General features: G+C 52.6%; 1 protein-coding gene across 2 annotated transcripts; it reads left to right on the top strand.

The window, feature by feature from the left end:
• The first annotated feature begins 2,826 nt into the window (after window positions 1-2,826).
• On the top strand, window positions 2,827-16,531 carry PGF (placental growth factor). 2 transcript variants are annotated; one of them, XM_019733279.3, is made up of 7 exons: window positions 2,827-3,270; window positions 4,469-4,511; window positions 8,739-8,935; window positions 9,705-9,781; window positions 11,858-11,887; window positions 11,993-12,055; window positions 15,763-16,531. In XM_019733279.3, the coding sequence occupies exons 1-7, from the start codon at window positions 3,196-3,198 to the stop codon at window positions 15,788-15,790; spliced, it is 513 nt and encodes a 170-aa protein (XP_019588838.1). In that variant the 5' UTR covers window positions 2,827-3,195; the 3' UTR covers window positions 15,791-16,531. The 2 variants fall into 2 exon arrangements, with proteins under 2 accessions (XP_019588838.1, XP_019588839.1); XM_019733280.3 differs by lacking the exon at window positions 11,993-12,055.
• Window positions 16,532-16,790: the final 259 nt, after the last annotated feature.

Here is a 16,790-nt window from a genome sequence, read left to right as displayed (position 1 = left end):
TGACGATAAGGACTCCACTCTGTAACTATAATATTTTTATATCTCCAACAAGCATTAAAAATTTATTAGAAATCATGCCTAACAACTGTCATTCTTGCACCCCAGGTGCTTTATCAGTCCTCACCCATGAGGTAAGTACTGTTATTATTCCCACTTCAGATGGAGGCAGCCGGGGCTCTGGAAGTTACTTGAGATTATAGGGCTGGTAAGGAGTCACAGTTCAAAGGAGCAGAGCCACCAGCACACCTGCCCTGGACTGGATATGAGCAAGAGGAAACCTCTACTGAACTCGTGGACACTTTGGGGTCTTATTGGTTTCTGCCACCTACCCTAGCTACTCCATCTCACAACCCAAGAAGCCAGGTTTAGAAGGGTGTGGTTTCCAGTTTAGTGACAAAAACACTGAGGCACACTTGCAGGAATCGCAGAAATTGCCTAGGCGTTGAGCTCACTCCAGAGTGTAAAGAGAGCTGCAGCATCCCCAGCCATCTGTACCCCTACCTTCTGTGAGCGTAAACTTCAGTGTTACCTCCACACCACCTTCCCAGCGGCTGGGGCAATGCCAGGAGCATACCGTGTTTCCCCGAAAATAAGACCTAGCTGAACAATCAGCTCTAATGCGTCTTTTGGAGCAAAAATTAGTAAAATAAGACCAGGTCTTATATAATATAACATAGTATAATATAATATAATGTAATGTAATGTAATATAATATAATACCTGGTCTTATTTTACTATAAGATAGGGTCTATATAACACAATATAATATAATATAATACCAGGTCTTATATTAATTTTTGCTTCAAAAGATGCATTAAAGCTGATTGTCAGGCTATGTCTTATTTTCGGGGAAACACAGTAGTAGGCCTGAAGCAATATGTGTCGAATGAAAGAATCAATACAAACACACAAACATATACAATGTACACAGCTCTATACATATACAGCTATAGGCAAATATGCCCAATGAATACGTGCTCAAAACATTCAGTTATAAAAAAGCATGTACAATACGATTACTTTAATATACACACTCATGCACAACACACACGCGTACCCACATACACAAATCCAAATCCAAAATAAAGAGACACAAACACATGTGCATGTATGCACAGATGCTTTGGGCAAGCATACGATCCAGATACGTACAAACACACGTCTACTCACCCCCATACACATGCACAGCGATTCTTAGACCTCCACTATGACCCTGGGCCTAGGAACAAGTCTGTCTGCCTCTTGAGTCCTAGCGTGTTGGAGCTCATCAGAAAGTTCTTTGCAGCCCCTACTTAGCTGGCTGGTAACCGGTCCCTGGCTACCGGACCTCTGGGCTTGGGGCTGGCCAGGAAGGGAGGCAGCATCTCTGGCAGCACCTCGTGGGTGGGCAGGCAGGCAGCGGACGCAGAGGTCACTGGGGTGAGAGCTGGGGCTGCCCTGGCCTCTCTGCTTCAGCCTGGAATGTGCGCTGCAGGGGCCACCTCCCAGGCCTCCCTCCTCTCCCATAGCCACCCACCAGCCCCAGGCCCGGACCAACCCATGACCCCAAATCCTGCCAGGTTCTTGCAGCCAGGGAGCTGTGCACGGAGGGTGGTGGTTGTGATAAACACTTGAAGACCATGGGAGGGCACAGAGATGCACAATCACACACACAACCTGGCTCAGACATTCACACACGGAGAAAGACACACACAGAAAGACACAGGCAGACATGCAAATTCACAATCCCACTGAAATACCCATTCAGACACACTTCCAAACACACCTAGAGACACAGTGGACACACACACACATAATCACACAGACGGACAGAGATACCAAGAGACCAGACCCCCACACAAGCGACATTTATACATACAGAGGACACACGAAGAAACGCAGACCACACAGAGATTCAGAGCACAGGTGGCTCCTCACAGTCACACTTAAATGCCAAGACGCATGCACAGACACATGAAGACCTCTGTCGGCAGACCCCTGCCGAGTTGGAGCATTTCCTCCTCCTCCTGGGCCCAGGAGGAAATGCTGCCCTAGCACATGTGGTGTGCTCACAGGGAGGGCCTGAGAAAACTGCTTCCCACACGGAGGAGCTAGGGCAGCACCCCCAGCCAGGTGCCCACAGCTAGGCTGCCCTGCTGTCTGAGTGCTTGGCCAGCAGGATGCTGTGTGGGGCGAGAGCCAGTTCTGGAGTCATGTGGCTTGGGTTTCCTCTCTGTCAGTTACACACACACACACACACACACACACACGCACGCACACACGCACACACACACAGTTTTCAAGAGTGCATATGTATGTACAATATATATACGTGCAGGGACACTCTTGGAAGCTCAGTGCCTTTATCCTTAAAATGGGGTTAATAATCTTTTCACCCCTGAGGATTGTGGGGATGACAAAGTGGCACCGTGGAGCGCCAGCCCAAATTGCTGCCTTCCTAAGGGTCTGGGGCCTTTCTGCAGAGACCGCTTAAAGTTTTGAGCCTTGTTCGCAGACGTTGGACTCCACAGCTGGATTCCCCCACCCAAGGTGGCCAGCCTAGAAGAACTGAGCTGTGGGCCTCCTTCTGGTGGCGGGCACTGGGCGCCGGCTGCCCTGGCACCAGGCTCCGGGTGGCCTCGTGGGAAGCTGCAGGCTGGGCTCCAGCCGGGCTCGAGGGTCGGCGTTCGGAGCGCTCTTCTCACTTACTGCGGACGCAGCCGCCGCCGCTGCCGCCACCCCGGCGGGGCTCCGCGCTTGGCCGCTCCCCGGGACCCGAGCCTCGTCTGCGGTGGGCGGGGCGGGCCTGGAGCCCCGCCCCATTCACGGCCTCTGAAACCCAGTTGACGACAAGCTCCAGTCCCAGAAGGGGTCTGCTGTCTGAGCAGGAAGCCGCATCTTCACTGGCCAGCCGGGAGAGGACCTGGGGTCTCGCTGGGCGCCCGACAGACCCTCCCCGGGGACCCGCCTGCCCCACACCGCCCCGCGACGCCGAGCGCTCCGCATCAGGTTCTCCAGCCACAGCATTACCTGTGGGCTCTCGAATTCCCAGGGTTTCCAGAGGATGCTCGGGCCACCAGCTGGGACCTCGGGGCAACAGTGAGAGGGGCATCCATCCTCCCTTTCGGCTCCTCTCCTCCTGTGCCAGGGGCTCCCCCAGGGGGACGAGCATGGTGGTTTTCCATCGGAGCCCCCTGGCTTGGGACGTCTGAGAAGATGCCTGCTATGAGGCTGTTCACTTGCTTCCTGCAGCTTCTGGCTGGGCTGGCGCTGCCTGCTGTGCCGCCCCAGGTAAGACCCGCTCCGCCTCCCAGCCTGGGTCCCCTGATCTTCCGACCTTCAGCACTCAAAGCAGGGCGCTCTGAAATCCCAGACCCACTCCCAAGAGCTGGCCCTCTCAGGATGTCCACACATTTCTCAGGAGCTAGGCTGGACCACGTCCTCTGGGAGGAGACTTCAGGCTGGGCTGTCCTAGCCTCCAGCTCCAGGGTCTGTCTTGGCGGGGGCAGGGAAGCCACAGGGAAGGGAGGGAGGTTTCCTGTCTGGCCCCTGGAGCCCCAGTGGCTTTGCTAAAAGCATCTCTCCACTAATCCCAGGCGGTCCCAGACTTGTGGTCAGGGTCGAGGCCTGTGACCAGGCAGGCGCCCCCAGGACCTCTGACCTGGCCTGGTGGAGAGGAAGCTGCCAGAAGAGGCCATTGGTGGGGAGGCTGGGCCCTGCCCCCACAAGGGTTCCGGACTGAGCACAGGACTCCAGGGTGCGCTGGGGCCAAGACAAGAGGTCCTGCTGTGCCTTCTTTCCTGGGTGGGTAGCCGGAGGTCCTGAGTGCAGGGCCTGGGGAAGTGAGCAGGGCCCTTTTCCCAGGAGCTGGGTGAGTCTGGCTAGGAGCCAACTTGGGCAGTGAAATCCTGACAAAGCCAATGAGCTGCCTTCCCACTGCACTGTCCCACTGCCCTGGGAGTCCCCAGCCCCAGCCCAGGAGTGGTGGGCTGGACATTCCCCTGAGGCAGAGGAGCCCCACCGTCCACCACCCTCCTGCCTGCTGCAGGGGTGGCCAGAGGTATAACGTTACCAGCAGCACCAGCTCATGGCGCCACCCTCCAGCCCCTCAGCTCCCACCAGCTGATCACCTCCCACTGGGCTCTGGCACCCAGCCAAGGCAGGCTGCACAGGGCCCAGCAGGGCTGGCCTGGGGGCTGGGTAGGAGAGAGACCCCAAAGGATTACAAGGTCTTTGAGACACAGAAGGCAAAGGGTTTCCAAAAGCGTCCAGCCTCCCACCTTTTCAAAATGAGGAAACTGAGACCAGAGTGAGGGCTTGGACCCATCCAGGGTCCAGTGAGGTTTTAGTTATACTGGGAAAGGCACAGCTCTGAGACAGGACAGAGTGTGCAGCGGGTGGGAAGGAGCTCAGAGGGACCTCTATACTCAGCCCCAGGGCACAGAAGCCCAAGGTGGTCCCCCTCATCTCTATACCTTTCTGTCCACAGCAATTGGCCTTATCTGCTGGGAACAGCTCTTCAGAGATGGAAGGTAAGCCTGGGTTGGTACCTGTGCTCACCAAGCCTTCTCCTCCCAAGCCTCTGCAGAGGACGGGAAGGAACTAGCATGGGGTGGGTGCAGGATGATATTAAGTTGGGGAGAGTCTGCAAGCTGGCTGATACCCTAGCTGACAAAGTTGGCAGAGCTTGAGAAATCCCCCTGTTGTGACCCAGAGGCCTAGGGAGGTATATTATTGGGCCAGGGTTGGCATCCAGAGAGCAGAGCTGGGGCAAGTATGTCCAGGGTTGGTCTAGTTGGTTCAGAGCCCCTTCTCAGCATGATGTCACAGGGCAGATAGGGTCTTGGAGGGCAGTGTGGGCAGTGAGTGCCAGGGGCCAGACTGGGGATCTGGGAGCTGGATGCAGTGGGCAAGCAATCAAGAGAATCAGGGAGGGGTGAGGGGACCTTCCCAGAAGCCAGCGCTGGTGGAGCTGCAGGGATCTGACCAGGCCTTTCCATTGATTACAAACAGACAGAACATGAGTCGCACCCTCCCTGGCCCGTCCATTCCCCACCCTGAGTTGAATCAAGAGGGAATCTTCAAAGGACGAGAAGTTTGCCAAAGAGACATACATGCATGCAGAAGGCAGGAGGCTGATGCCAGACCCTCTGCCTTGCTCCTCCCTCCCTGTCTCTCCAAGACACGCAGCGAGGCCACACATCACTGCTAAGGCTTCCCACGGCTCCAAGGGAGAGGGAGCGTGTAGGGACATGCAAGGGCACGCGTGTGATAGGCAATGATAGCTGGGAACAGCCTCCCTCTGCTGGCCTGCCTGCCTGGTAGCCAGCCTCTCCCAGGTCTGGCCATGCTCCCATGCCTGAATCCCAGACCCCTTTGGCAATGAGAAGGTGGGGAAGGTAGCAGACCCACATCTCACCTTCTCCCTGCTGTGCCCTCTGGGACTGGCACAATATTATGCTCTCTGAGATTTGGGGAAGGACCCATCATTATCTTCCCTCCATGGCCTTTTTGATGCTTTTGGTGTATCAAAGCTACCAAAGAAGCCTGAGCCTGTTTCCTCATCTGTAAAATGGGAGCAGTAGACTACATGATATCTAAGGTTCTTTTTCTAAGGCTGTAGGGATTCTCTGACTCCATGGAGGAGACACAGGAGTATATATCCCCCAGGGAACCAGGATGAGGAGGCTTAGCAGGTTGGATTTATTAGGGCAGCTCACCTGTCATCTTAATTAGGAGGCCTATATTGTGGCCAAGGGAAGTCCCAGGAGCTTTGGACCCCTGCTATCAAAATCTGAAAATGCCATCCCCTCCTGCCAACACCAGACAAGAGACAGCATGGTCTATACTTTGCAGACATAGATGTTGATTTTTACTACTAGTATCATGGTGATAGTATTGGGCATTTACTACAATCCTATGCTGAGCGTTCGTAGTCTCCACATTATATCGGTGGAGAACCTGAGGCTCAGAGAGGCCCTTGGAGTCACCTAAAGCCTCGGACATGCCTCAGTATCCACAGCTCCTGGATGAGCAGGCGTGAGTAGGGCGTCCCTTGCGGCAGACTGGCTGTGTGCCCCACTAGTGCCTATGGAGAGGACACCTGCCGGGCTCAGGCTGGTGGCCAGCAGCTCTGCCCAGCCCTGTGGCCCCTCCCTCCCCAGCAGCCTCCCCAGGAGCTTTCTCTCAGGATTAAACATTTCCCTCTTGAGTCTCCTCAGTCCTGGCTGGTAGGCAGCTGGAGCCAGTTAGGAGGCTCTCCCACAGGGCCAGTGAGAGATGAGAGCTCACTCGTGGTCCCGGGAGCAGCCCTTGCCAAACGGCCTAACCCTGGCCCAGAGCCTGACTGGGCCACAGCCTCCCACTCCTCTCACCCCCACCCCTGCCTCTGGAGCAGCTCTGGGGCCAGAGGAAGTGCTCTCAGGAGCAGCTGAACAGAGCTCTTCGTGAGGGGCTCAGCCCACATCTGGGAGTGGTCACCACTCTCTCAGCCGGCCCCTCACCCAGCCAGCCCCCTTTGTTTCTACCACACACCAGGCAGCGGCCTCCACAGATGAATTACTCTCTTAACTGGTGGCTGCCAGGTAAAACAGACCCACCTCATCTCCTTCTCAGCCTTTCCCCAACAGGATCTGGCCATGTGGCCTGGAAAGTGGCAGATTTCAGGGCCCTGTTGATGCAGTCTGTATCGTAGGGTATGGGAGTGAGGAAAGGAAATCCCTTCTTTTGCCTCCAAGGCCCAGCCGCTCTGCTTAACCTGGCTGGGGCCCAAACAGCCCAGCTGGCTGGGAGTCTGTTTGCAGAATGGTAGGGGCTAGGGTATCCCTTCTCTGCTGCTGTCCCCCTCCCTAATGGCTGGTCCCAGGGCAGGACCTTCTATGGCACTTCGGTGGCTGGCTATTCCTCTGCTGTTATTTATGTTTTCGAAGGCGGAGATTAAACTTTCAGAGTTGCATAGTGCTCATGAAGATTTTAGACTAAACACGCATTCATGAACTAACGACAGGGAGGTGCCCCTCTGACCTTGCCGGCTTCACTAGGGCTTTGGGGCTGCCTATGGGGACAGGGGCTGTTTCCCATTTGGGGGTTCAGGGAGAATGTCCCAGTGGTCTGGAGAAGTAGGATCAGGGGATCTGGTCCTCCACCATCCCTGGGCCCAGCCCTAGTGCCCTCTAAGTAGACAGGACAGAATGGAGCAGCAGACGCTCAGATAAGCACGGTTTATTGCCTCTGTGGCCTCTTGGCCAGCTCCACATGGACACACCGCCTCTTTGGTATTTTCCACCAACTTGCAGCTTTTCCCCAGGGCCTCTGCTAGGGCTGAAGTTTATTTTTCCTCTGAGATTACCCTGAGACTCACGTCCTCGTAGGCTGGACTTCGGCCCCTTCTGCCTCCTAGGAAGGGCCTTGGAAGGAAGTGAGGAGCTGTTAGGAGAGCCATTGCTCTAGGGCAGAGGCTTCAGGGCCCCTGGGTGACCCAGCATCCATGTCCGCTCCCACCAGCTGAGGACGACCGTCAGGCAGGATGACTCAGGGTGGGAGACATAGTTCTCTGCCCATGGGCTCATGGCTGGGCTGGGATGTGTGCACGGAATCACAGACCATCTTTCAGGGCTGGGAGAGACCTTAGCAACCATCTGTTCCCAACCTGCTGCTTTTTCCTCAGATGAGGAAATTGTTATGCCCAGAAAGGTTAAGTGACCTCTCCAAGGTCACACAGCCAGTGTAGGGCCAGGACTAGATGTCAGATCTCCTGTCTCTGGCTACCTACTTCCTGTGAGCCTCTGTTTGGGGCCAGGCCCCAGGCTTTCCCTTGAAGGAACAGCATTTTTTGAAAGATTCCAGATCAGCCCCCAAAAGCTCCCGGTCCTGACCACCAGGACATTGTGGGTGTCCGGGATGTCCCCGATAACCCTCAGGGAACTATCACCTCATCAATCAGTAATTACTTAGCCTGTGTTTACCGGGTGCTTGGGTCCCTGTCCTCATAGAGCCTCTTCAACTTGGTTGTAAAGGAGATAAAAGCTACCAGTGACTGAGATAAGGCAAGCCCTTGGGGCCTAGTTATGCTCAAAGGAGGAACATCTGTTCATACTAGAGAAATTGGAGAAGGCGGGGAGGTGGGCCTTGAGAAATGGGTGGTAGGCTTTGTTCGGTTCGGAATGAGAAGTGGTGATTCTGGTGATATGGCGCAGTTTGGATCTGGTGGGAAGTGCTGGTCCCACTACAATGAGGGGTGGGGATGGAACACATTGCTGAATGAAGTCTTAGAGGAGCTAAGCCCAGAATGGGGCAGAAAATAAGGACTAGGGGAAGACTAACCCTCCCCATGGGACTCTGCAAGCCAATCTCACAGAATCCACAGAACTGTTTTCTGCGGATTCCTCAAGACTGAGGAAGCACCAGGTCAGGCCTGAGAAAGACCCTGCAGGCCTGGGGAGCTGCCAGGGCAGGGTTCTCGAAGCTCCAAGGGCACTAAGGCAGATGTGGGTACCTGAGCTAAGACTAGAGCAGAGAGCTCAGGACCCTGAGGAATTCCAGTCCACGAGAATTTCTGTCTGGCAGATGAGCTAAGGGCCCAGTAGTTTTCCCAGAGGGATCATATCAGTTCAGAACAGAGGGTGCTCAGAAGGCCTGGGGGCTTCCTGGAGGAGGAGATGTGGGCTAAACCTGGGAGGCTGCAGAGCCTCTGGAGCCAGGACTAGGGCTTCGAGGAGCAGGCCCCTCCTGGCCTGACCCAGCTGATTTCCCCCTCGTAGTGGTGCCCTTCCAGGAAGTGTGGGGCCGCAGCTACTGCCGGGCCCTGGAGAGGCTGGTGGACATCGTGTCAGAGTACCCCAGCGAGGTGGAGCACATGTTCAGCCCGTCCTGCGTCTCCCTGCTGCGCTGCACTGGCTGCTGTGGTGATGAAAACCTGCACTGTGTTCCCGTGGAGACGGTCAATGTCACCATGCAGGTAGGGAGGGTCTCCTCCTCGTGTCCTGCCTGCCCCATTGTCCACACCCTTCTCAGAGTGCCCCTGACTCCCAGGCCTGTGCTCTTACCATCCCGCACAGCGCCCCTCCTTTTGGAGCCCCCCGTCCCAACTTTGAGCCAGCTCACTTCCTCCCTCACCGGCTTTCCCAAGCTCTCGCTTAGCCCTTCTCCAGACCCAGGATATCTGGTTGAGGTTAGAAAAGACATCTGCTCAGACTCAAGAAGTCCCTGTTTATATCAGTAGCATTTGGTTAGCGTTTGGTACCCTGTTCTTTGCTTAGCCACACACACACACACACACACACACACACACACACACACACACACACACGGTTTACTGAGCACTTACGAGTAATGCCAAGTACCATGGTAGGTACTCCACAAATGCTACCTCAATATTCAACCCTTCAAGGCAAGTGTTATTCCCATTTCACAAATGAGGAACTTGAGATCAGCGCTCAGCAGATGGAAGAGCCAAGATTTGAACATAGGTCTCTCTGACTCCAGAGAATGGCCCCCTTCCTACACTATTGCTATGCCGGTGGCCCTGGGGAGGGAGGGACGGGGCCCCCCTAAGATTCACATGCAGGTGGGAGGGCTGTTTGCTCCACACTCAGAGCAGAATGAGGGAATAGTCCAAAAGCTGGTGGGAAACAGAGTCTAGTCCCCCCCTCAAGGAGAGGCTGGAGAGTGTTGGAAGCCCATCGGCCACCCCCCAGTCCTACCATCCAACCTTTCTCTCGCCACAGCTCCTGAAGATCCGTTCTGGGGACCGGCCCTCCTATGTGGAGCTGACATTCTCTCAGCATGTGCGCTGTGAGTGCAGGTAGGTCCTCAGGGAGCGGCAGGGACAAGCCCAATGCACTTGGCAGCCTCAGCCACGTGGTTGCCCATTGCAGCTGCAGGCCACATTTCCTTCCTGGCTGAGGAAGAGCAGGGAAATCAGGGACCAGTAGCAGCTGCATTTTGTTTCCCCATCAACTGGTTTTTGCCTGGGGAAGTGATCCCAGCAGCTTGAGCACAGCTGCTGAGAAGCCACAGGGGCAGAGGCAGGCTGGGTCCCTCCCAGACTTGCAGGGGCTCAGAGCACACCATCACCCTCCCCAAGATGGAAAGCAGCTGCCACAGCCCTGGAAGAAACACCTGAGACAGGACATTGCAAGCCTGGGCTTAGTTCTGGGCCAGGCTGGTGCCTGTGGAAGGGGCAACTGGGCAGAGGAGCACAGGGCAGGACAAGCCTTGGCAGGAGGAAGGGGACAGAAAGGAAGGAGGCATTGGGGTTTCTTTAAAATTGCACCCCCACCCAGTAGAGCCTCTGACCAGCACCAGTCTTGCTGCCTGTTCCCAGGCCACTCTGAACGTTAATTACCAGGAGGAGCAGCCTAGCACTGCCAACCAGGCCCAGGGAAATAAATGGGCTGAGGGGCTGTGGTGATGCCACTGGGCCATGGATCGAAGCACCAGACAAGAGGTCCTAAGCCTTATCCTGGGGTGGGAAGAGGGGGAAGGACTACCGTTTATTGTGCCCCTCCTCTGTTCCTACCCCCCACGCTAAGTACTTGATGGGTTTTCTCACTCAGTGTTCAAATGTTCACATTCTCATTCAAATTTTTCTCAACAAACATTTATTGAGCACCTACTGTATGCCAGACACGGTCATGGATGCTTAGGATACAGTGGTGAGCAAGATAGACAAGGTTCCTACTCTCATAATAACTCAGGGAGGTCGGTTCTATTGTCAGCCCCATTTCACAGATGAGGAAACTGAGGCTTGGTATGGTTACATGATTTGCCACAGCTTGTGAGTAAACCCTAGCCTGTGTAACCCCTAGACCTTCCACTTTTCATGCTATGTCTCATGGCTATTACCACGCTTTCCAGGAGCCCCAGTACTGCCTAGGGTCCAGGGCTCTGGCCGCCCCTCTTGGACCTGAAGCCAGACTCTTCACTATACCACTGTTGGGGGCCCTGCCCTTATAACAACAGCTCGGTAATGAACCCTCCCAGGCACAGTGCTAAACGGTGACCCTTCACATTGCACCTCACCTTTGCCCTCACAACCACTCTGTTGAGGCCGCAGGAGAGGACACTAAGGCTCCAGGAGTGTCTCTGACCTGCCCAAGATGACAGAGACATGACCAGGCAGTCCAAGAGGCCCTGGTACCCTGGCTCCCAAGGGAGACAGCCAGCCTAGGGCAGCATTCCCTGGCCAGATCGCCCCCCCCCCCCCCCCCCCCCGTTCCCAGGGAAGACTGAAGCCCTGTCACTTCCAATGAGCTGGCCCACAGGGACACCTTTCTTCTCCCTTCTGGGCCAACAGCCACAGCTCAGAGGCAGAGCCAGGACATTCCTGGTGACTGTGGGGCAGTGCTTACCTCCCCTCACTCCACCCCTCCACCACTCCTCTTGCTGTTGCCTGCAGCGCCACACATCCCCAGGGCAGGGGTGGCAAGTTGTGTCCTGACAAGCAGCCTTAGCTGGCAGCAACCATCCCCCAGTCCATGGCCTTGCCCCTCATTTACTGTCTTTGAGGATACGCTGAGTGCACCCTGGAAAGAAGGGCAGGAGCAAAGGAAGGGAGTGAACAGAGAAGGCAGCAGAGAACAGGCATACAGTTCCCCAGATTTGATGCCAAGAGGCTGAAAAATGCAGGAGGGTGTGGAGAGGGGCCCCAAGACAGAATTCGTACCTCTCTTGATGGAGTCAGAGTGCAGAGTGAGAGCTCAAGCCCACAAGCCTCTGACCGCCTCTCCCTCACTAACTCCATGCTGCCCCCTAGTGGCTAGAGCACCAACTGCAGAACCAGGACTCCGAATGTCTGCGGGGAGGTGTGGGGGTGGCAGGGAGTCCCCGTTTACTGCTTTCCTGATACTCCCCTGCCCCTCTCTGTCTGTTTTGCCAGGCCTCTGCGGGAGAAGATGAAGCCAGAAAGGTAAGTGGTCTGACTGGGGCACCGGACTATTCTCCGGCCTGCCAGCCCCTGTCCTAGCATGGGCCCCCCCAGCCACTCTGTCCTGACGCTTTTGGCTTATTGCAGGAGGAGACCCAAGGGCAGGGGGAAGAGGAAGAGAGAGAAGCAGAGACCCACAGACTGCCACCTGTGAGTGTGCGGCGGAGTGGGGTGGGGCCCAGGGATGGCAAGGAGGCTGGGCCAGAGGGGAGCCCCGCCAGCAGGGGGCAGTGGTGGGGAAGGGGAAAGTAAGGCCCAAAGCAGTCTTGGGGGACAGAACAGGGAGCTGCTGGAGATTCTAGGGCCCAGGAAGCCTCAGGGGACCTTGGTTCTCGTCCTGACTTAGCCCAAGTCTCTGTGTGGCCTGGAACAAGTCATGTCACCTCTCTGAGTTTAGTATTTCTCTCTGTAAAATGAGGGGTCAGGGGCCCACCAAGCAGTTAGTCATTCTAGAAATATTTACCAAGCACTTACTGTGTGCCAGTTACACCAGTGAACAAAACAAGATTCTTACTCTTAAAAGCTTACCTTCTAGTGATGAAAAGTCCAACAGATGAAACCGTACGCAGGGCTACTTCCTAGTGGTCCTGGGGAAGGGGCAACTGCCCACTAGTTCCTAGACCACTATGCCCCCCCCACCCCCGCCCCGCCCAGGGGACCTAGGGGTCCACTGGCTTCCTCTTTCCCTCTCAGTGTGACCTGCCCATCTTGGCTTCACACATGGAGGCCCAGGCCTGAGTGTGGCTGGGAGAGAAGGATTAGAAAAGGGAAAACCCAAATCTGTGAGAGTAAATTGTAAAAATAACATATTTCATATCTACAGTAACTCAGTCACATTGAGTTTCCTCCCAGCTCTAAGCTCCAGGGAATTATTTCATGCCGTGGGACTGGAGCTGACCCATGACTTACCCCATGGGCCCACACCTTCATGAGCAGAGACTTCCACCCCACTCCACAAAGACAGGGTTCTGGGGAAGTTGGTCTCCCTGAAGGTGTGTGGCCCTCATTTCTCCCCTGGACCCAGGCAGCCCCAGATAGAAAGGATCCAGTTGCTCCATCTGCCAGGGCAGCAGTCTTCAAACGTCTTATTTGGGAATCTCTTGAAAGAGTTTCAAAAACCCATGTGCTTCCTTGCTCATTTTTAAGTTAACATTGAACTTTTCTATCAAAATTGTAAATAATTGCAAAGGATATCATTCCTGGCATGTTATAAATATTAATATTTTAATATAAAGCCATTATATAACTCTTCAGATGTATCCTATGAAATAAGGCATCCTAATTTAATACCATCATCCACTTTAATATATATATACACATACTGTGTATATATATATATATATATATATATATATATATATATATATACACATATATATATATAAAATGGGGGTGCCAAAAATGTATACGTATTTTAAGAAAGGAAAAAACTATTAACATTGTATTACTCAATATATACTGGGAACAAAAGATGAATACAAGTCACATTTGACTTGTGCAATTACAAGAGGTACTCAAAGTGGTTACCACTGTGCTTCCCTGAAAATAAGACCTAGCCGGATCATCAGCTCTACTGCGTCTTTTGGAGTGAAAATTAATATAAGAACCAGTCTTATTTTATTGTAATATAAGACCATGTCTTTATAATATAATGTAATATAAGACTGGGTCGTATATTAATTTTTGCTCCAAAAGACGCATTAGAGCTGATGGTCCGGCTCGGTCTTATTTTCAGGGAAACACAGCATCAGCGTCCAGACACTTCTGATTATGGCAAACTACTGCTTGAGCCACGTTGACCAAAGTGTCCATTTGTTATACATTTTTTGGCACCGTATATATAAAATATATACATGAATACTGTCCTTTAATAGTAGTTGCATATTTACATTGCTTCTTTTCTCCTTGAACTTGTATTTCCATTTCACTTCCCCCACAGAATTTCAGCCTAACATAACCTTTTTAACATTCAAAAGTCTTTTGCATATCACCATGTCACATGTATCTGCCACAACAATGGTATATAAATTTGAATTATTTTAAATTTCCTGTGAACATATAAAACTCTAAATTTCCTCCTGGAATGAATCTTCACAATAATTATTAGTAGTAGCAACTGATCAAAACAGCACAAATGCATTGTATTTTAATAAATGTTAAACATAAAAGTACAACCAATCTCATTGGGAGTACATCTCAGTGACATGGATGTGGCTACCTCTTTTCAATGAGTTAATGAACCTGTTAATGAATGTTACCTCCTGCCAGACTAAAGTTTCAGCATTCATTCCATTCCTGTTCACCATTTTTTATAGACGAAAGGGTTGAGAAACCATGTTCACATAAATAAATAAATGGGACTAAATGTTACTTAATCACTTGAACTTGTTGACGTCCAAACCTGTAGAAAATTTTTATGAGTTTATTTGAGCCAAACTGCTGACAATTGCTGGGAAGCAAAATCTCAACGGATTGAGAAAGTGCTCCAGAAAATGGCACTTTCGCAGCTTACTTTATACATTAGAATCAAAGGAGGAGACATAAGGAAGGTTACATGAAATTCATTGGTGATAGATTAAGGGGGCAGGAGAAAGCAAAGCAGGGATTGGATAAAAAGTAAAACGGAAAGAGACATATTTCATTTACATTGGTGGGTACAGGATAGTTAATAATTAACATTTACAGCTCATAGAGATGGTATGTGGGCTTCAAGATAACAATGAGGGGTTCTATGGTCCTGTGCTTTGGTGGGAAATGCCCTGAGGGGTTTGGAAATGGAGATTACTTTGACATTTCAAAGGTATGTTATCTTAGATGCAAAAAGACAATAGATAAGCTCACTTTTAGGTTCATCAAGGAAGCTACAGGCCTAGGACGTCACTACCTGCCGTGACCCACTTTTAATTAGGAATTTTTGTGTTTAGACCATCCTGTGTGGTTACTTTCCATGTCTGAGTTTGTAGGGCCTCCCCTGAGCTTGTCAGGTTTAGTATGTGGCCCCTTTTTCATCCACAAACTCCTTCCAAGTTATTTGCCAAAAACCTCAAGGTGATCTGCTAACAAAAAACGACTTCTCATGACATATTAGCTGACAATTCAGTTAAGTTGTTCCTCAGTTTTGTTGAAAGCAAAGACTTGGAAACCACCTGACTTGTAAAAGGCTTGTACCTACACCAGTATCTCAAGTTGTTCTTTTGTTCAGTGTCCCCCACCACCACCCCAATACTTTTGCCTTGGGGCAAAATACTACCACAGGATTCAGAGTGGGCAGGATGCTTCCTTCCTTTTAAAGGGAAAAAAGGCAATTGTGAACTCTCAAGATGGTGGGGAAGCAGACCTCTAAAACAGGTAATTTTCAGGTAGAGTACATGAGGCTAAAAACAGATTCCTTTAAAACTATCAATACTGATACACACCTTGGACAATCTTCATGTACATCTAGGGGTACCTGTATCCCCGTTTGAAGACTGCTGTCCTAGAGTAACCAGAAGTATTAGTGCATGTAGCTAACTAAGTTCATGTCACTGACAAGCTGTGTGACCTTGGGCAAGTTTCTTAACCTCTCTGAGCTTCAGTTTCCTCATCTGCAAAAGGATGATAACAGTGCTTCCCTCATGAGATATTGTTAAGGGTAAATGAGAGAGTGCTTAACACAGGGCTGGGCACCTGGGTATGTGATTGGTAAAGGGTAGCTCCTAGCTTCTTATTGGCCTTGGTGCAAGCAGAGATCCAAGTGTGCTGCAATTTCCCCATGCTCCCTGTCCAAGCTTCCCCTCTGGGTTTGTTCCCCCTCCCATAGGAGGGACCCCACCCTCTGCAGTGTGCTGACACAGATTTCTGTGTTTTGTTTCTGGCAGGTGCGGTGATACTGTTCCCCGGAGGTAACCAACCCCTCGGAGGAGAGACCCCACACCTGGCTCGTGTATTTATTACCGTCACACTCTCAGTTACCTCCCTGCTGGCACCTGCCCTCTATTTATTAGCCAATTGTATCCCTGCTGAATGACTCTCGCCCCATCCAAGATGAGGGGCAGGGAGGGACAGGACCCTCAGGAATTCAGTGCCTTAAGCAGAACGTGAGAGAAAGAAGGCAGCCACGGACCCGTGTGTACTTCAGCTTGGCAAGAAGCAAGGCCTGTGGCTTTATGAGGGGCAAGCCAGACCCCAGAAGCCCTGGGGGTCTCCAAAGGGCTGGAGAAAGAAGACGAGGAGGACACACCGCCTGTTCTTGGGCCTTGGTTTCTGCACAGACAAGCAGCCCTGGCCAGGGTGGGAGTGGAGGAGCCTGCTCTGGCCCTGACTGAGTGGGAAGGCAGGCAGGGGGTGGAGGGGTCCTTTGGCTTCCTCTCCCTGGCAGCAGCTCTGCACCCTGGAGAGCAGAACATTCAGCTCTGAAGAACACTGGTTGCCTGGGGCCTTTGCCGCTCCTGGTCCCCTACGGCCTCTCCTCACATCTTGCCTCTGCTTGTGCTGGGACATTGTTCTCCATGGCCAAGGCATCATCATCCTGCCCCTCTCAGGGACACAGGCAAAGAGTGGGCCCCAGGCTGGGCATGGAGCTAGGTGCTCTGCGTGGCTGTCTGACTGCCAAGTCAGATTCTCTTGAATAAAGTATTCTAGTCTGGAGTCAGCTTCTCCAAGGGAGTGTGTCTGCCACAGCCGTGAGCAACAGCAGAAAATGGAAGCAGGATAGAAAAAGGGCTCATGGGTCCCAAAGCAGCCCTCGGGGTGGCTCTGGCCTCTCTTGTGGCTTCCTGGGGTGCCTTCTTCCCAGCTGCTTTAGGCAAAACCCTAAAGGCCACTCTTCCCATAATTAGGGGTTCCCAAGATATAGTCTTAGACCCAAAGTTGGGGGGCCCTGGCCCCAGCCACCCTTGAATACCCT

The sequence above is a fragment of the Rhinolophus sinicus genome, chromosome 3, assembly GCF_057876585.1.
Source record: "Rhinolophus sinicus isolate RSI-liver-muscle chromosome 3, RSI-T2T, whole genome shotgun sequence".
Taxonomy (NCBI): domain Eukaryota; kingdom Metazoa; phylum Chordata; class Mammalia; order Chiroptera; family Rhinolophidae; genus Rhinolophus; species Rhinolophus sinicus.
This window is presented reverse-complemented; position numbering and strand designations above follow the sequence as displayed.